The sequence below is a fragment of the Nycticebus coucang genome, chromosome X (genome assembly GCF_027406575.1).
Source record: "Nycticebus coucang isolate mNycCou1 chromosome X, mNycCou1.pri, whole genome shotgun sequence".
NCBI classification, from domain to species: Eukaryota; Metazoa; Chordata; class Mammalia; order Primates; family Lorisidae; genus Nycticebus; species Nycticebus coucang.
In genome coordinates, this window is record NC_069804.1 from 156,875,781 (window position 1) to 156,896,471 (window position 20,691).

At 44.3% G+C, this 20,691-nt stretch overlaps 2 protein-coding genes across 7 annotated transcripts in view; one reads left to right on the forward strand and one right to left on the reverse strand.

Annotated features, from left to right (window-relative positions):
* APLN (apelin) overlaps positions 1-20,691 on the reverse strand; it is a 110,384-nt gene that overhangs the window by 88,706 nt on the left and 987 nt on the right. The window lies entirely within an intron of this gene.
* The window catches only part of XPNPEP2 (X-prolyl aminopeptidase 2), a 28,485-nt gene continuing 17,398 nt past the window's right edge, over positions 9,605-20,691 (forward strand). The window contains exons 1-7 of the mRNA XM_053579477.1: positions 9,605-10,057; positions 12,604-12,677; positions 14,069-14,179; positions 15,372-15,435; positions 16,446-16,550; positions 16,810-16,896; positions 17,771-17,917. Coding sequence (XP_053435452.1) covers positions 10,009-10,057; positions 12,604-12,677; positions 14,069-14,179; positions 15,372-15,435; positions 16,446-16,550; positions 16,810-16,896; positions 17,771-17,917 — 637 coding nt within the window. The 5' untranslated portion in view covers positions 9,605-10,008. The remainder of the gene's footprint in view (positions 10,058-12,603; positions 12,678-14,068; positions 14,180-15,371; positions 15,436-16,445; positions 16,551-16,809; positions 16,897-17,770; positions 17,918-20,691) is intronic.

Below are 20,691 nucleotides of genomic sequence, written 5' to 3' on the forward strand. Positions count from 1 at the left end.
ATTGAAGATTGCTGCCCTATTTTCTTAACCATCTTTATCCCAGGCCCTAAGAGAGGAAGAGCCGAAGAGCACGGCTATTCTCTGGACAGCACCCCTAGCCAATCCCCCACAGGGCATTTGGACTTCAAGTTCTTCCTTTAGATCCTTCCCACCCTCCTCCCTACAACCTGGGAAACTGTGAATCACATCAACCTTTGCTGCCCTCTGCTGTCTGGCTCCAGATGTGCTAGCTCCAGTTGGGCTGATTTAAGTCAGTTTCCAAGGACCTGTCAGTTTCCTAGGCCCTAGCTGCCCCTGATGCCAGGAATATAACTTGATGTCTTCCATAATATCCATGCTCCCCCTTAATCTACACAAATAAGCAGTTCTCCCTATTCATATCCAACATAGCCAAGCCACATCACAGTTGATGTGGTCCATGAGTTTGGAGCTGTTATCTTCAGCAAAGGTGAACTGCTAGAGCCATGCATAATTGCATCTAAACACCCTTCTCAAACATTCCACAATCATCTACTGAATGTTTTCTGTGTGTTGGGCACTGTGAAAAATGTTGCTCATGCATTATCTTATTAAATCCTGGCACCAACCTTGAAAGTAAGTAAAATTATTATTATCCTCATTTTACAGATGAAGAAATTGAGACTCTGAAAAGTGAATGTCTTATGCAAGGTCACAGAGCCAGTAAATGGCAAAGATGCGACATTCAAAAATTATCTATAGCCCAACACAGTGGCTCACGCCTGCAATCCTAGCATTCTGGGAGGCTGAGGCAGGTGGATCTCTTGAGCTCAGGAGTTCAAGACCAGCCTGAGCAAGAGCAAGACCCCATCTCTAAAAATAGCCAGGCATTGTAGTGGGTGCCTGTAGTCCCAGCTACTCGGGAGGCTGAGGCAAGAGAATATCCTAAGCCCAGGAGTTGGAGGTTGTTGTGAGCTGTGACACCATAGCACTTTACCAAGGGCAACATAGTGAGACTCTGTCTCAAAAAAAAAAAAAAAAAAAAAGAAGGGAATAGTTCTCCTAGGTCAACGACCACAAAGAGGTCAGTGCCCTTAAAACAGTTCTCTAGAATAGATTGTTCTAGTTATCTACTGCTATGTAATAAAAAAAAAAGCACCCTAAAATTTGGCAATTTACAAAAACAAAAATCATTGTATTAGTTCTTTTTGTGTTTGGCAGAATTCAGCAGTGAATCCATCAGGTCATGGGCTTTTCTTTGTTAAGAGACTTTTTATTATGTTATGGCTTTGATCTTGTTACTTGTTACCTGCTTATGAAGTTTTCTACTTCTTCATGGTTAAATCTTTGTAGGTTATATGTATCTAGGAATTTATTTATTTATTCTCGGTTTTTCAGTTTGTTGGCATATAGTTGTTCATAATTCATAATGCTCATAACAGTCATTAATAATATTTTGTATTTCTGTGCTCTCAGTTATGTCTTATTTTTAATTTCCGATGTTATTTATTTTGGTCTTCTCTCTTTTTTCTTAGTCCAAAGGTTTGTTGATTTTGTTTATCATTTTTAAAAAATCAACTTTTCATTTTATTGATCTCATGTATTTTTTGTCTCAATTTCATTCATTTCTTTTCTGATTTTTATTATTTCTTTCCTTCTACTAATTTTGGATTTGGTTTGTTCTTGCTCTTCTAGTTCTTTGAGGTGCATCGTTAGGTTGTTTATCTAAAGTCTTTCTTACTTTTTTTGATGGAGGCATTTATAGTTTTGGGTATGTTATGTTTCCATTTTCATTTGTTTAAAGAGATTTTTTAAATTTTCTTAGTTTCTTCATTGACCCATTGTTCCTTCAGGAGCATGTTATTTAATTTCCATGAGTTTGGGAAGTTTCCAAGGTTCCTCTTGTTATTGATTTTTAGTTTTATTCCTATTGTGGTCAGAAAAGATACTTGATACAATTTCTACGTTTTTAATTTATTCACACTTGTTTTGTGGCCTAAGACATTGTATATTCTGAAGAATGTTCCACACGCTAAAGAAAAGAATGTGTATTCTGTAGCAGTTGTGTGAAATGTCCTGAAAATGTCAGTTAGGTCTATTTGGTCTAGTATGTAATTTAACTATGATCTTTCTGTGTTGATTTTCTATCTGCATGATGGCTCATTAGTGAGAATGGGGTATTATAGTCCCCTACTATTACTGTATTGCATCTATCTCTTTCTTTAGATTTATTAATGTTTACTTTGCATACTTGGGAGCTCCAGTGTTAGGTGCATAGATATTTAGAATTGTTACATTCTCTTGCTGAATTGACCCTTTTATCATTATATGTATAATGACATCTTGTTTCTTCTTACAGTCTTTGATTTATAGTCTATTTTATTTGGTATAAGTAAAGCTATTCCTGTTCTTTTTGGTTTCCCGTCACATGTAAAAACTTTTTTCATCCCTCCACTTTCAGCATATGTGTATCTTTATAGGTGATGCGGGTTCCTTATAGGCAGCATATAGTTGGGTCTTATTTTTTTTTTTAATTCATTCAGCCACTCTGTTTTTAAATAGAGAATTTAATTCATTTATATTCAATGTTATTATTGACAGGTAAGGACTTACTGCTGCCATGTTGTTATTTGATTTCCGGATTTTTTTGTTGTTGTTATTGCTGTGGTCCTTTCTTCCTTCCCTTCTTTGTATAAAAGTGATTTTCTCTGTTAGTGTGTTTTAACTTCTTATTTTTCATTTTTTGTGTATCTATTGTAGTTTTTTTTTATTTAAACTTACTAGGAGGCTTGCAAAAAATTAAACAATTGTTTTAAACAGATCATAGTTTAACTCTGCTTACAAAAAACAAACAAATAAGCAAAGAGAAAGCTAAAAGAAACTCTACACTTTAACTCCATCCCTGTTCCACTTTTTGACTTTTTGTTTTTTCCATTAATATCTTTTTATACTATTTAGCTCTTAAAAAGTTGTTGTAGTTATTATTTTTGATCATATTTTATTTTAGTATTCTTATTCAAGTTATAAATGGTTTATACGCCACGATTACAGTGATAGGGTATTCCATATTTGTGTACTTGCTGTTACCAGTAAGTTTTATACATTCAGGTGATTTCTTATTGTTTCTCACTGTCCTTTTCTTTCAGATTGAAAGACTTGCTTTAGCATTTCTGGTCTGGGCAGAAAACCAGGGCAGGTCTGGTTTTGACAAAATCCCTAAGCTTTGTCTTGGAAAGTCTTTATTTCTCCTTCATGTTTGAAGGATATTTTTGTACGATATAACATTCTATGATTAAAATTTTTTCCTTTAGCACTTTGAATATGTCATGCCACTCTCTCCTGACCTGTAAGGTTTGCATACCCTGTTGGTAGGAGTGTGAAGTCTTATAGCTTTTCTTGGCAGGAGATTTGGAAAATCTATTGAAATGAAAAAAGTACACATTTCTACTTCTAGATATGGATCATCCGAAGAAATCCTTCAACATGTGCATGTATTTTCATTGCTCTTGTTTATAATAATGTAAATTCAGAAACAACCCATATGTCTACTGGTTATAAAATCCAAGCAGGATAGGGAATTGAGGACAAGCATAAAGGTTTGGAATCACCTACAAGAGCAATGGGAAAGCTGACTCAGAACAAGAAAAATGATGGCCAAGCAGCATAAAGAGGCCTTCTGAGGTTGGATATCATGCATTTGGAGTGACCTCAACCCATAGAATTGAGATATATTCTCCTATGGAGAAGGCAGATAGATCAAATGCCCCGGCTCACATTCGACAAATATTTATGAGTACTAAGCTCTAGGCAGTATTCTAAGCCCTAGGATACAGCAGTGGACAAAAATAAATAGATATATAATATAATGTTAAGTAGGCCAGGCGCAGTAGCTCACATATATAATCTTAGCACTCTGGGAGGCTGAGGTGGGTGGATTACTTGAGCTCAGGAGTTCAAGACTAGCCTGAGCAAAAGTACCTTGTCTGTACTAAAAATAGAAAAACTAGACAAGTGTAGTAGCGTGTGTCTGTAGTCCCAGCTACTTGGGAGTTCAAGACTAGCCTGAGCAAAAGTACCTTGTCTGTACTAAAAATAGAAAAACTAGAGAAGTGTAGTAGCGTGTGTCTGTAGTCCCAGCTACTTGGGAGGCTGCCGCAAGAGGATCACTTGAGCCTAAGAGATTGTGGTTGCAGTGAGCTATGATGACGCCACAGCACTGTACCTAAGGCAACAGAGTGAAACTCTGTCTCAAAAAAAAAAAATCAGGCAAATGTTCTGAAGGATAACTAAAACAGAATAAGGGCTAAAGAATGATGAGGGCTCTATTTATTTTATTTTATTTTATTTTATTTTATTTTTTTATTGTTGGGGATTCATTGAGGGTACAATAAGCCAGTTACACTGATTGCAATTGTTAGGTAAAGTCCCTCTTGCAATCATGTCTTGCCCCCATAAAGTGTGACACACACCAAGGATGAGGGCTCTATTTAAACAATGAGATCAGGGAAGGCCTCTCTGCAGAGGTAAAATTTGAACAGACATCTGAATGAAGTGCAGGAATGAACTATACTGACATCTGGGGGGGAAAGCACTTGGGAATGGTATGTGCAAAGGCCCTGGGGTGGGAGCATGCTTTCTTGGAGATGGAGATTGGCAGCATCGGTGGAATAGAAGGAAAAGGAAATGAGAGTGTTAAATGTGCTAGTAAAAGGGAGGTTGCCATGGTAGGTTATGTAGTTTGTACCAATAGGGAATATCAGGGGTTGATGATAAATGGAGAGAAAGAGCATAGGAACAGGAAGATTCAATAAAGTGGAAAGTCAAGTGCAGTAAGAGTGAGCAACAGAAAGATAAAAGGATGTAGTCAGAGAATGGAGGTTGGATCTCTGTGTCAGAGGACAGACATCCCCAGCAAGAACAAGGCCCAAGATGTTGCTTTGGGTGTGGGAGGCTGAGGAGGTGTGGAGGAGAAGGAACTTAGAACTGAGGAGCTTTGGATTTGAAAAACTAGAATGGACATTAGATGGGTCATTGACAAGAACCTTTATATCACCTGGGCTAATGGCAGCCATGAGGTAGGTCCTTTCCATGACTGAGGAAGAGGGTAGATCATGGGAACTGTGACAAAGGCAATAAGAGGACTAATATGGGGAGTCAGAAGATCAGGGAAACCTTCCAGACCAAGTGGCAGTCATGGCAAGACGGGAAGGAGGAGTTCACAGGGCAAAAAGAAGAAAGAAGGGTGGGCATTCCAGGCAGAAAAATATAGGCAAAGGCCATGTGCTAGAGGGGGACATGGAAAGAGGGACTAAAGAAAGGCAGTGTGGCTGGAGTGGAGATGGTGTGAAAGGGGCATAAGATGGCTGAGAAGTAATGAGATCAGTCTCCTGAAGAAGACGAATGGTTGGGAGAGTTCCCAAAGACCACCAAACAGAGGCTTAAGTAGAATCAACAGGAACCTTGGTGAGCCCCACTGGTGCCCTAGCCACACATCCACAGTGCAAGGTCCCTGAGGAAGCAGCACAGGTTTGTGACACACCTGGCTGGGCTTTGGATGTCACTCAGTCTGTGACCACAAAAGCGAACCAAGCTAACTGGCCCGTGTGGGGCTCCAGCCAATCCCAATGAGTCTTGCTAACGAAGTTCCTAGACCATAATTACCTATTGATTCCATGAGGAGAAAGAGAAGCTGTGGACAACTGGGAGCTTCTTGAAAGGAACTGGCCCCTAGATCCACCAACCATAGCAAAGGGGCACCCAATCCTCTCCCTGAGGGAAGACAGCCCCTTCCCTGATGCCTGGATGTCTGGGCAGAGAGGTCCTGGGACATCTAGCACCAAAGATCAGCTTCCATGCAACAAGCTCTTGCCCCTCCCCTGTGACCACCCACACAGGGCAACTTTCTATCAAAGCAGGGCAAGTGTGACAGAAGAGGCACCCAGCAGTACCACATCAGATTTCTCAGAGCTGGAAAATCTGCCCCCCATTCAGAGAATTCCCTTCAGGTTAAGGGTGGAGTGGCTGGGCCACACATTGCTGGGGTTTGACATCAACTCAACAAGCTTGTGTTGAGCCCACTTTCTGCTGGGCTGTGTCCTGGATGCTTCGATGGATACAAACACTTACAAAAGCAAGATTTTGCCCTTAGTGATTGGTATCCCAAGAAAGGAGTCAATAAAGCAAAAGGTCAATGTGAGACTTTGAAAACAGAAGCTCAAATAAAATGTTATAGGAGCCCTCAGGGATGGAAGGATGAATTGAGGTGTTCGGAACTTGGTGGATGAGGTGACTTTCAAGCTGGACTTTAATAGATGGGGAGAATGTGGACAAGAAGTATGAGTAATGGGATGTGTCCAGGGTGAAAGGCCTTGGCCATTGGGCTAATGAGATTGAATTCTATCCTGAAGACAGTGGGATCAGACAGGGGTGTGAGTGAGGCACAGTGGAAGGAGTACAGGTTTTGAAATTCCCCAGACACAGGTTTGAGTCTCAGCCAGGCCAGATTAACTTGGACCCGACAAAGTATGTTTCCTCTCCTGCCAGTGAGGATCTTACCTGACCCCCACCTGCATGGGATGGTGGAACCTGATGGGAGCGCGTGAAGGGCTTTGGAAGTGGTGGTCACATACTGTGCCCACAAGGCCAAGCAAGGGTCTGCAATCCCTCAGCCTCTGAGGTCATATCAACACCTAGATCTAAAATGTACTAGTCCACAAGTCTCCTCACCTGCAGAACTGAAAAATCTTAGGTGTCCTTTCACAGCTTCATCCTCAGTATCTTGGGACATTCTCAGGGGGTGCTTTGCAGTACTCACAGCCCCCTCAGGTCTCTGAAATTCTCATTGCCATGGACTATTCTAGGCCACGAGGCTGCTTGTTTGTGCTCCCTCAGGCTGCTCTTTATACCATCACCACGAATCTACCTCCCACCTACTGGCCTTCCCTGTGACTAGTGCCATCTCTATGCCTCTCCTGCCAAGGATCACCCCACTGCTTGCCCTCACCTCCCTTGTCCTGGCTTTTCTCCGAGTTCCACCCTTCTCAGAGGCTCTTACAGCAGAGCCACTTGTGGCCCTGGTGCTAGAGCTCCTTGCATTCTTGTAACTTTATATGTATTTTCTCATTCACACACATGAAATGGGTTGTTATTACGATCTGGGCTGTGATTCAGGGCTCCTGGCGGTTGTCATCTGACTGGAGAACATGCATGTTGGATAGGTACATTCTGACGGAAGCTAAGCAGGCACTGGTGCCCAAAGAGGGCAGATCCAGGGAGGGTTCAGAGTGTCAAGCCTGGGGTGGGATGAGAGTGCAAAAAAAGAGGCATGGACAGGAGGGATCCTGAAGAAGAACTCCAATTTCAGAATGTGGCCTTTATGCTTGCTTTGGACCAAAAACTCAAAGGAGCAGAAGTCAGCCACCCAAGCAGACCACAGTGAGACTCTGGTATCTCACGAGTCCTCCAAACAACTCTGATGCAAGGACTCTTGGCCATTCAACTCTCCCTGTCCTGAGTCATCTCTTTCCACTTCAGGTTTATTGCCAACAAGTTCCAGTCTCTCAACTGATGAGAATAAATATAGTGGTTTCAAGATAAGAAGGAATCTGAGGGCAAAGGCAGGTGAAGTCATCTTTGCCACCAAGGGCAAGGCAGGGACCTGGGGGATGAAACCAGAGGGCTGAATGCCACATGGGGACCATCCCAGGGCAGAGTCTAGAATATGGGGGAGGGATCCCATTCAGTTTGTTTGTTTCTGAGGCTGGCCCGTCAGCCTGGCTGATCTTTGCTATAACATTAACTGCCACTTCAGCAGTGTTGGGTGCCAGGGACAGAAAGAGACTGGCTTTAGTTCTAGTACATATTTGACTTAACTAATAGTTGTATAGCGTTTATTCTTTACTCTCTGTGAGGAATGTTCTGGGATCATCACAAACAATTAAACCCATTTAATCCTCATCATGCCCCTAAGAAGTTAGTATTATTATTACCTCTGTCACAGGCAGGGAAACTGATTGAAAGATGTGAAGTCACTTGCCCAGGCACATAGCTAGTGGGTGACAGAGCTGGGATTAAAACCCAGCCTGACTGGCTCCTGAGTTGATGTGTTCCTAGGTTTGCTGCTGAAGAGGCAAGACTGTGTCCTCAAAGGTTGTCTTCAGAGGCTCTCTCCTGCCTAATCCTACTTGACCTTCAGGACAGCTGATACAGTGTACAGAGGAGGCGAGGATCTTTGAGGGGGCACTTCCCAGGCCTCTGGTCTCAGGGAGTAACTTCATCACCAGTTCTGGAAAAGGGGAGAGCAAGAAGACAGAGAAAAAGAGAACAGGACCTTCAACAGTCATAGAATGACTCTTCACAGTCCTTGTCTCTGGCTGTCCTTTGAGGCTGTGGGATTCCACCCTCTGCTTTTATTCCTGACAATGGAGTTCACTGAGCCTCCTCACTCATTCTGACTCCACCTCTTCAGGAAGTCCCATGGAGGTCTTCTTTTCCTCTTCAAAACAACCTATTTTTTTTTCATTCTTGAATGGATTATTGAAATCTGCTCTTTCTTTTTATTTTTTTGAGACTGAGTCTCACTTTGTCACCCTCAGTAGAGTGCCATGTGTCATAGCTCACAGCAACTTCCAACCCTTGGGCTCAAGTAATTCTCTTGACTCAACCTCCCGAGTAGCTCCTGTAGGAGCCCACCACAACACCCAGCTAGTTTTTCTATCTTTAGTAGAGATGTGGTCTCGCTCTTGCTCAGACTGATCTCGCACCCTTTAGCTCAAGCAATGTACCCACCTCGGCCTCCCAGAGTGCTGGGATTACAGGCATAAGCCACTGCGCCCATGCAAAAGCTGCTATCTTTCACCTTGTGGACATAAACAGAATTTAAATGCATTAAAAATAAAATCCAAAGGAATGGACACTTTGCCTCTGAGATCCTCCAGGCTAAGTGAGAGGACCTATGTCCATGGGTTCCATTTGTCTTTTAAAGACATTCCTCTCTGGGACATTGCCTTCCTTAAACCCAAAGAGCTAGGGTTCTAAAGAGCATTTACTGGGAGCTGCCTTGGTGCTGGTGCCATATGCTGCCTCTGACGTGGTTAGGGGTGAAGGCAGGCTGGCTTCAGCTTCTTCGCTTCCCTCATAGGCGGTCATGCTGTTTAGGAGTGACCCAAACTTCAGTGTAAACAAATCTAGAAGCTGCAGCAGAAAGGGCATTTCCAGTTAACCAAATTCGTCTTCTCAGAGCACCCTAACTCCCCTTTCTGAGTCTTTTTCTCTCTTCAGTGACATCTCCTGACCCTTTCGAATAGGGGCATCTTTGAACCTTCCGTCCGTTCTGGGTGTGAATGGCCCTAATAACTCAGATTTCCCGGAGTGTAGAGTGTACAGCTCAATGAAACTCCCAGGATCCCAAGGGAAGAGCTGTTGGCATTTTTACAGTATGGACTCTCCCGAAGGGACTCACCCCAGCTCAAGAAAATAACTCTCCAGCTGCAACCAACTTCCCCAAGGGGTATGGTGGGGCTTCCCAGGCATACAGAGAAAGAGAGGATGCTGGCTTTGTCTGAGACAGGCTACCTCCAAGCAGGAGAGAAGGGGTGCAAGTAACCATCCAAAAGCAAAAGCAGAGCTATAGCCAGAGCCCAGGATTGGGGAGCTAATGGGAAACAGCTTGCTGGAGTGAGGGGGTCAGAATCTGTAAATGGCTAGGGCTGAACTGCTGAAGGGGAAGCTAGGAAAAACAGGCTGATTGAGACCAGCTGTTAAGCCTCTGTCTCAGAGATCTTTGGACTCTGCCCGGGGCGGGCTGACACCCTATTCTAGAAGACCAGGAGCCTGCACAGTCTTCCTGGGGCAGTTCAAGGCTCTGCCCACCCTGGCTCACAGAGCTCTCGGAAACAAAACACCAGAGGGGCCGGACATCTCCTTCTCATCACCAGCCCCCTCCCTCTGTCTGCTGCTACGCAGGAAAGGCCTAGAGGAAGAGGCGAGGGAAACAGCCTTCCCTCTCTCCCCAATCCCTTCATCCTCCCAGCACTGGCATCTGGAGACCCCATGGCCCGGACTCACTGGGGCTGCTGCCCCTGGCTGGTCCTCCTCTGTGGTATGTGCATCCAGGCCTGTCCTGGAGAGCCGCTCTGCCTCAACTTCTGGGCTCAGAAAGGGTTGGAGTAGGGCTGGGGCCTAGATGTCTTGTTTTCTTGGTCTCCCTGTCTGTCTTGGAAAAGATAAACCTCAGGGCCAGTCTTTGGGGCTTTTGCCACTTGGGTTGGGCCTGGTTTGACAGCTTTCCATTTCCTGCTGTTAAAGAAAAAAATTATTATAGCACTTGTTAAAATGATACAGAAAACTTTATTCACGATTACTCCAATAGGGCATTGCAATAGGGGAGGGGTGTGGGGTTCAATTCCCCAGGCAGCAAAGATCTCTGGGGATTTATACCCAATGAGTAGAGTGAATGGGTTAGTGAGTGGAAAATTACTAAGAGGAGACAACAAGGGCAAGGGGGAATTCTGGCTAAACCAACTTAATAGGATTCTTGCTGAAAGCAGGCCAGCATGACCAGATATCAAGGACAGAGTGTTCTCTAAACTAACTTAGCAAGATTCTGCCACTGCAGACCCAGCAAGGGCAGGACAGACCCAGAAGGCCAAGGTCAAGATGGAGAAGAGAGTTAGGGGAAATCTAATTAAAATTTGATCAGTGAAGGAGTCTTTCACCCCTACAGTGCCCCATTTGTCCTCAACTAGGTGCCCAGCTCAGTGCCTCCATCCCAGCCTCCCTTATTTGCTGTCAGCAGGACCCTGCTCAATCACTCAGTGCTCACTTCCTGAGCACCACCCCCATGCCAGGCCCTGTGCAGATCCTAGTGTCCAGAAGGACATGAGTTGGCTATGTCCTGCTTCTTATGTGGACATCTTAGTGCCACCATTTTGCCAGCGAGCCATTCCTACAGAAATGTATATTCCTTTTCTTAAATGAACAATATGGGTCACATCTGCTCCTTAAGTTTATGAGACCAAGACAAAGCCAAGCATTCATGGTGTTAGACCCCAGCCACCCTCCTTCCATCTGTGGTTCAACCCACTCAGAAAGTTAAAGTGTATTATCTTCCCTAGACTCAAGCCCCCATTTCACTCTAGGGAAATTCCCCCTAAAAGGCAGGGCTGTCGGAGGCCAGGACTATCAGAGACCACTGAACTGTCAAGGAAGGGACTTCATATATAATCTAATCTCTCTTATCCAGAGGCTTATAACCTGAGGGACCTAGCTCAGTACCTGACACATACTACATATGCACTTGGGAAATGTTTGCTCAGGCCGACGCAATGGCTCATGGCTGTAATCCTAGCATTCTAGGAAACCAAGGTGGGTGGATTGCTTAAGTTCAGGAGTTAGAGACCAGTCTGAGCAAGAGCAAGACCCTATCTCTATTAAAAATATAAAAACTAGCTGGGCATTGTGGTGGGCACCTGTAGTCCCAGCTTCTCAGGAGGCTGAGGCACAAGGACAGCGTAAGCCTGAGAGTTTGAGGTTGTTGTGAGTTATGTTGCCACAGCACTCTAGCCCAGGGCAACAGAGTAAGACTTTGTCTCAAAAAAAAAAAAAAAGGAAAAAAGAAAAGAATGGCAAAATAATAAAAATTTTAACAAAAAAGAAATGCTTGCTCAATAAATATTGGGTAGCTGTCCTTGAGTCACACCAGATTTCAGATTTGGGGCAGAGCCTAAATTGGAAACTAGATGTTTATTGGAAACTAGATGTTTATATACTCTGTTTCTTATACGGCCACCACCCTTTCCAGGCCCACCTCCCGTGCTAGGAAGGATGGGAGTACAGAAAGGACATCCCACTGTTTTGTATTAAAAAGGCCTGGATTCAAAACCCTCTTCTACTATTGACTTATGGTGGCAAAATTTGGGCAAGTTACCAAACCTGTCTGGGCCTTGGCTTCCCCCTCTGCAGGAAGTGAACAGTAATACTCGCCTCATAGGACTGTCGCAGTATCAAATGAGATTCTATAGATAAATTGCTGAGTTCAGTACCTGACACATAGTAAGAGCTCTTTAAATGCTAAGTAATCTACCTTTTTTCTACCAGGTGACGATGTCAGACTGAGAGTTTTGTCTTATATACTATTGAAAATGAGACTGGAATGATAGACAGAGATTTAGATTGTAAGAAATGGTACAAGTAGACTTTGAATTTAAGTAAACTTAAAGTTATATTTCTAGGAAACTAAAACAAAAGTGGGAGTGACTATTTAATGAGATCCTCTAGAGCATTTCAAAGAAAATTTGGTTACAAAAATTTAATTTACACACAACTTTTCCACTTCAGTAGACCCTGAAAGGACCCAATTAGATTAGACAAAAACTTGATTTAATGAGCACTAAAACCATCCAAAAGTGGCAATCATTTGTCTATGAAACTAATTTCTTTGATTGTGACCCGGGGTGACATCCAATTCAGCCTGATTTCCTATGAAATGTGATTATTTTTATCCTCAAGTGGAGTTGGCCAGCACTGAGTGTTTCAAAGGATGGAGGCCCTGCGGAGTGGAGGAGGAAAGCTGAGGGAAGATGTCCCTGGACTCTCTAAGAACTATCTGGTCTCTGAATGATCACAGACTTTTCTCCCGGCTTCTAGCTTGTGCCTGGGGCTACCCAAAGCCAGCAGACCTTGGAGAAGAGGATGTGAGAAACTGTTCCATCAGCCCCCCGGTGAGGTCCTGCTCCCGCCCTGCCTCGTCATCCTCCCCATCCCCCATTGACTAAGTTGCTGGCCTCTCCCTTCACCAGGCTTTCTCCTAATTTGTGGACTCAGCAGCTACTTTTTATTAACTTCTGTCAGGGTGGGCAACACCCTCTCAGGTGTCTAACACCTTCCCCCTTCCTGTCTCCTTCCCACGCCCCTCCCCCCTCAGTGCCCTCCCTTCCTGACCACTCATTCCCACAGCAGGTTATTTGCTTCTGCCCCTCCTGGGCCTGGACAGCAGGGAGGAGGGAGGAGGGAAGTGGGAAGAGGGAGGAGGGTCAGAGCCCCCTAGCTGGCTTTTGGTTGAGGCTAGGCAGAGGCAGGAGGAGGATGGGAGGAAAAAAAAGACAATGGTAACAGCAGAGAGAGCTATGCTAAAGAGAGGAGGGAAAAAGACAGGGCCAGAAAAGCACACGGAAGGGAAAGAGAGGGAGGCCTAGGGTGTGAAGACTGGTAAGTTGGAGCCAGAAGGAATCGGGTGACAAGCTCCTAGGTAGAGACCAGACTGGTTCTTTCCACAGCCAGAGCAGGGCCAAAGATCCTGTCCAGGCAGGGCCTGGCATGCCAGCAGTACCCTGAGCCACAGAGAAACACAGTTTCTGTTAGCAGGCAGGTGGGTGGGCAAAACACATGACTTTTACATTAAAACGAATGGATATGTCATTGAGTAGAAGGCAAAGCAAAACACACGAAAACATGCTTTTCATTTTAAACATAGAACAGGCTTTAAAGAAATGTCTGGCTTGGAGACGATCTTTCTGGGCAATGTCTCAAAATGCTGGGGGTATTCATTCCCTCTCTTTTGCCATCTGGGACCGTGGGTGGCAACCTAGAAAAGTCCCCAAGGTAGGTTGCCAGATCAAATACAGGATACTTGTTACATCTGAATTTCAGGTAATAAATAATATTTTAGTACAAGTATGCCCCAAATAGTGCATGAGATATACTTAAATTAGGACATTATTCATTGTTCATCTGAAATTCAAATGTAACTGGGTGGGCATTCTGTGTTTTTAGCCTCTAAATATGGCAACTCTACTATAATATATCTGAAGAGGGATCATCCCTGTGGCCTAGCCCAGGGCTAGAGCTCAGGCCCCATTACTGTCACAAAAGGTCCTCCTCCAAGCCCTTCAACACCTCTACCTCCACTCAGTTCAGGCATCTTAATCTAGATGAACCACTAACATCACTTGTTGCCCCATCCCTTCCCAGGCCAAGCCAGCCTAATTACCCGCAAACCCTGCCTCAGGAGAGGCTGGTGGCTCCTCTGGGGCTGGGGACCCAGGTGTCATTTTCTCTAAGAAATGTGTGTATCTGTCTGTGTGTGTCTTGGTGTCTTCCCGTCATTTGTCAGTACCTTCCAGTTACTGTGGTCAATACCACAGTGCGGCTCACAGCCCTCCGCCAGCAGTTGCAGACCCAGAATCTCTCTGCCTACATCATCCCAGACACAGATGCCCACATGGTAAGTAAGGGGTAGCCCACCTCTCCCTGACTTTGGGTGGGCCTGTGAACACAGACCACAGTTAGGAGCTGTTAAGACTCAGAAGATGAAGGCAGAAAGGGGAGTTTTGTTTTGTTTTGTTTTGTTTTTCAGAGAAAGGATTTAACAGGCAAAAGAAAGGAAGTGGAGAGCTTGGGTACAGTAGTTTGGGAGCAACTGAAAAAATGCATCCCTTTACATAGGAGGTGGGACATTGCCAAATGTCCTTGACCTCAAGGAATAAAACTATCAACAACCTTAGAATCAATTTTGATCAATTCCTAGATGGCAGCTCCAGAATGAATGTTTAGAACATCCCTGTCCTAGGAGGTTGGAAGAACTCCATGCTTCCTTCCAGCCCAGTCCTCCCCATAACTTGTAGAATAGAGCAGTGGAATGATCCAGTCTTGGACTATGCTAGCATGGGGTATAGGTTATGGGGGAGAGCAAACAGGAAATAAGATGGTCTGAACAAGAAGTGCTTTTCCCAAAGCAGCTCCCCTGTCTACCATCACATACTTTCCCATCATTGGCTCTACCTCCACCCACTCCCTCTCCCCATCCTCCTTTCCAACACCAGCCCAGTTGGAAGAGAAGGCATTTTCAGTATCAATGAGCTTGCTTGAATTTTCACATTCCTGCTGGTAAGGGCTAAGATCGTTAGGTAAGTATCTGAACTTCTCAGAGCTTTAGTCTTCTCTTCTGCAAAATGGGAATAATGAGATTTGTCTCTAAGAATTATAGGGATAAAAATACAATGGTGTGTAAAGCCCTCTGCAGAAGTTATGTACGATGTACCCAGCGTACTGTGCTAGATGGTGGAGGGGGAGTGTAAAGGAGAACCCAAAGGAACCAACAGACACAATCCTAGACTGCATGGAATTTGCATTCTGGTTGGGGTGACGTGACTGCTTTGCAAAAGAGTCCATTGTACCAGCTGAGTCTAGTGCTAGACAGTGGAGTTTAGACTCCAAGAAATATAGTTGTTCAAAGTAAGGGAAGACACTGAGGGCTGGGGTGGGAGAGTTACAGAGGGCTTCCTGGAAGAGGTGCCCGGTGGGGTTGGTCTTGTAGGACTGGCTGGAGCTGACAGAAAGAACTGGGATGTGGTTGGGGTTCTTTTATGCAAGGTCTGACTCCACAAAAAAGACTAATGATGGTGTTTATTTCCTAGAACGAGTACCTTGGCACACCTGACAAGAGACGTGAATGGATTACAGGCTTTACTGGGTCTGCAGGTGACAGCCATTAATTACCCAGCCTTATCGCTTCTGTTAGTAGACCCAGAGCTGGTCACAGAGGACATAGCATGGAGAGTTCCTCAGCAGCCAGGACCCCAGAACCTACAGTCCAAAGGCCCCTTCTACTCTCTCTCTCTGCTTCCCCTACACCATCTCAAAACCATCAGGGCAAACATCCTGTAGCCCACTGGCCACATTTCTGTGCAGAAACAAGACAAATGAGGCCCCTGGCTTCCTTCCCATGCTCACTGCCAATGCCACAGCCAGGCCCAGCCCAGCAATCCTTGGGCTCCATTTCTGAGATAGTTGCTACTTCCACATCTAGCCACTAAAGGGTCCTCTGATTCCCATCATGTGATGGCTCATTTGGGCACAAAGTTTTACTTTGATGGTCCTTTTATGAGCAACATCACTTGCATGACCAGGGAAATACAGACACAGAGGACCTTGATGATGTCACAGTTGCTGAGGACGCCTCCCATCCTGATCTTGACACCTTGAATAAAATCCATGCTTCTCTCACTGATCTTCAAACCTTCCTCCTTAGGCTTGAAACTGCCCTGTGTCGCCTATCACAGGCCCTTCTCCTTGTCAAAGTCGGTGGTTTCTTTGTCCCCACCAATCCTCAACTAAGCCTTTGACTTAGCATCCCTATCAGCCACCAAGTCTTGACACTGAGTCCCATCTTTCCTGAAAGCACATGCATGCAATATTAGCTCTTTTGGAATAATAAAAGCAGATCCCACTTCTGCTGAAAGTCCTCATAGCCCCCTCAAGAGGCCCTCTACACAAAGCGGAGCTGCCCGATTCAGGATGCTCTTTCTCCCAGCTTCCCCTCAAGGCTCTTTTAAACATCTCCTGACTTACTTCTTTCCCATGGAGGAGAGAAACGCTTTCCAGAGGCCCCTTGTGACACTGTCAAAACTAGCACCATATTGCCCATCCACCAGTTAAGGCTGTATTTCTAACTTTCACCCTCACCTCCGAGATTCTCTGTTCTGCCTCAGGAACTGCAGTGGTGACCATGGGGAAAGCAGCTCTCTGGACTGACAGTCGCTACTGGATTCAGGCTGAGCGGCAGATGGACTGCAATTGGGAACTCCATAAGGAAGGTAGAAGGGCCACATAGATTTGTTCTCCAAGCCCTGGAACCCAGACTAGATTCAGGAAGGTATAGGTGAGGGGGTGTATGCAAAGGCCCTGCTGGTCCCCTCTGGGAAGCTTGGGAAATTTGATGCCATCCCTGACCTTAGAGGCTGATATCAAGGAAAATACACATGGCAGGACTGTCATGATCAAAGCCCTGGCTGGAGAGCCTTAGGAGGCTGGCTCTAGAGGTGATCTCTGTGTTCTTTCCTATCTTTCTCTTAGTTGGCACCAGTCCCATTGTTACTTGGCTCCTCACTGAGATTTCTGCTGGAGGACGTGTGGGCTTTGACCCCTTCCTCTTGTCTATCGGTATGTTCTTCCCTCAGTCTCTGGATTTGTCCATGTAAAGAAATGGACCTTGGTAAAAGGGGTGGTAGGACTAGAAAGAGTGTCTAAAGTTGTGGTTGCAGAAGGTTTTGCAACAAGAATGTATTTATGGATTGTGTAATTAAAATATATTTCACCATAAAGTGAGACTCTGTCTCTACAAAAAAAAAGATAAAATATATTTCAAAGAACAAGTACAAATATTTCTAAATTTATGAGTGCAGAAACCTGACCTAGAAGACAGAGAATCATTAAAATCTAGTAAATGAATAACCCCGAACCCTCCCCTGTGCTCTGAAAGTCTACTAATTATGGTGCTAGAATCAGTTGGTAGCCCTCTTCTGGAAAGTAGCTTAGAAGAGTCAGAGGAGCTGCGAGGGCTTCTGAGTAAAAAAGCACCCCTGAGAATATAGCTCCCTGAGCTCCAGGGCCTCAAATAGTTGGCCAGCCCACACCCCCAAAGACAGAGTCCTCATGAATATATACTAAAAGAACTGGCTTCTTTGCCAGCCTGTCCAATGGCCTAAACATCACCATTTCTCTGGACTGTGATATTGAAGCCCTATTAAAATGGTTAATACTGGAAAGAAGGACCAATCACAGCCACTGGCATTGAAAAAGACAAGCTAAGCATATTAGTGGTGGCCAGCATTGGGGTGGGCTCAGGGCAGTTCTGAGGGGTACACCCCGGCATGGGGTATACTTTCCAGGAGGGCTGGGATGCTGGGCAGGCTCAGTGCAGCTGGGCTGCCAGGAAGAATGGGAGGCAGAGGGAACCAGCATTTCACTTAAATCTCAATTTTTTTCCTGAGGTGTAAATGGGCAGGGAACAAGTGACTCCTTCCTGTCTCTGCAGACTCCTGGGAAAGTTATGACCTGGCCCTCCGAGACTCTAACAGACAGCTGATGTCCATCACGGTCAACCTTGTGGACCTGGTGTGGGGGTCAGAGAGGCCCCTGTTTCCAAGCCAGCCCATTTATGCCCTGCAGGAGGTGTTCACAGGTGATTCCACCAGCCAGTTCTCTTTCCTAACTCACAGCAACACAGGTCTGGCTGTTGCTCTTTAGGCTGAAAAATTCATCATCAGCGGTATCAAAGCAATGGTTTGCACACCTAACCAAGGCACCATGGATGCTTGTTTAAAAGGCATGCCTATTTCTAGGCCCCCTCCCCTTAGGGAATCTGAGTCCAAAGGTCCTCAGACCATAATTAGAAAATGCTGGATTAAAGAGTGTTAGAGTTAGAAGCAAGATGGAACAGGAAAGGAAGAAACAAAGGAGCCAGAGAAAGATGGGGGGGGGGGGACATGTCTTGTCTAGTAGTGGAGACTGGTTTATACTGAAATCTCTTAAACTTCTGGGTACCCTGTAATGAGGAATTTGGATTAGTGAGATGGCTGGGGTCAGGTGGGCCTGGGATAAAGGAAATAACTAAGTTTGAGGTCAATCTATGGCACAGATTAGGGCTCAGGTTTTGTTTGTTTTAGAGACAGAGTCTCACTCCATTGCACAGGCTAGAATGCCATGGCATCAGCCTAGTTCACAGCAACATCAGACTCCTGGGTTCAAGAGATCCTCCTGCCTCAGCTTCCCAGATAATTTTTTCTATTTTTAATAGAGACAGGATCTTGCTTTGTTTGGCTCAGGCTGGTTTCAAACTCCTGACCTCAAGAAATCCTCCTGCCTAGCCTCTCAGAGTGGTAGGATTACAGGTGTGAGGCGCTACACCCAGCCTGGGGCTCGGGTTTTGCTAGACCACAAAGGAAAATTAACTGATCCAGAAAAATCTAACATCAATAATCTTAACCTTATTGACATCTTCTAAATATGTCATCAAAGGACAGTATGCCATACGATTTTTGTAAGTCACAACTGAAATCCTGATCAGGACTAGTCACTGATTATGAATCAGTGTCTTGGCCATTAACCACCTCATCTCCCCCAGAAATTCTGAATGAGCCAGTAGGCTGGATTCCTAGTGCTATTGGGCAACCAAGAAGTCCCTTTCCATATGCGAGTGCACACACGTTTCTTATTTGGAAAGGAATCAAAAAAACAGGAGGGAAATTTCAAAATAGCAGGTATGATGAAATAAGTGAAAATTGTGTTCAGTTGTCTTTATCTGTTCTGAAGTAACTTATAAAATCATTCTTTCTTCATCTTGAAACCATTTTTAAAGAAACTTGCTATCTAAGATTGTTAAATCATAAATAAAACTCATTCAGATAAAGAAGGTCATAGTTACACCAGGACAGGGAGACAATAAAAGGGAAAAACCTTCCTGGGACTGGGAGACAATGCATGGGTTTTGTCACTTCCCGTAAGTGAGAGGATACCAAGTCATCACAGGCTGCTAGTCTTCAAGAAAAAGCCATCTGGAGTTTGGACTTGGAAGTCCAAGAACAGAGTTCAGCTTCAGTAAGCTTGTAGAGATGAGGGAGATTTCCTCCCCAGCCACTTGTAGGTTTTAAAGGGGAAGGGAGAAGTGCAAAGGACAGAACATGAAAAGTTAGCTACTCAAAGATACCTGTATGCATCAGATCATCTACATTTGGTTTCATTTGTTTTCTCAAAAGTTTTTCATATTCATGAACCTTGAAAACATAATTCCAGGCTCAGTGCCCGTAGCACAATGGTTATGGCACCAGCCACAAACACCGAGGGTGGTGGTTCGAACCTGGCCTGGACCAGCTAAACAACAATGACAACAACAACAAAAAATAGCCAGGCGTTGTGGTGGGCACCTGTAGTCCCAGCTACTTGGGAGGCCGAGGCAAGAGAATCACTTAAGCCCAAGAGTTTGAGGTTGCTGTGAGCTGTGATGCCACTGCACTCTATCAAGGGCGACATAGTGAGCCTCTGTCTCAAAAAAAAAAAGAAAAGAAAGAAAGAAAAAACATAATACCAAGTAAAAGAAGCCAATGAGAGAAGTCCATATAGTGTACAATTCCATTTATATGAAATATCCAGCCTTGGCAAATCTATAGAGATTAGTGATTTCCTAGGGCTGGGGGGAGGGTGAAATGGGAGTGACTCCTTAATGAGTACAAGATTTCCTTTTGGATTGATGAAAATGTTCTAGAATTAGATAGTGGTGATGGTTGCACAACATTATGAATGTACTTAAAACCACTGAATTGTACACTCTAAAAAGGTTAAAGTGATATATTTTATCTTACGTGTATTTTACCACAATAAAATAAAGCTTAAAAATGTATCATACCCTAATTTTTGCTTCACATTGAATAGGTTCACTTGTTTATGTAAAGTTTTCTAATGCCATTATTTATACTCATATCTGGACCCAAGTAGGACCCTTAATGCTTATGGCCTTCTTCCAGCAAATTCCTAGTCTTGCCTAAGAGCAGGCTTTTAGGCACATCCCACATTTAGTGGCACTTTTGCTACAATGGATGGGCCAACATTGACACATTGCTGTGTTTATTTTCTGTGTTGAACAGTTTGATGGGAATGTTTCAGATTGTATATGAAACCAGCACATTGTACCCCTTGATTGCACTAATGTACACAGCTATGATTTAACAATAAAAAAATAAATAATTAATTAAAAAAAAAAGAAGATGAAAGCTAAAGTCCTGGAACCCAGATACAAGCATCCTTGAAATGACAGGTTTGGAGACTGACAATGGTAGCAAAACAGGGCAGTGCCTGTGTGAATTAACAGTGTGGGCTATGCAGTCAGACAGACCTGGTTTCAAATCCCAGCTCCACCCCTTATATCTATGAAACTCTAGACAAGTCACTTTACCTCTCTGA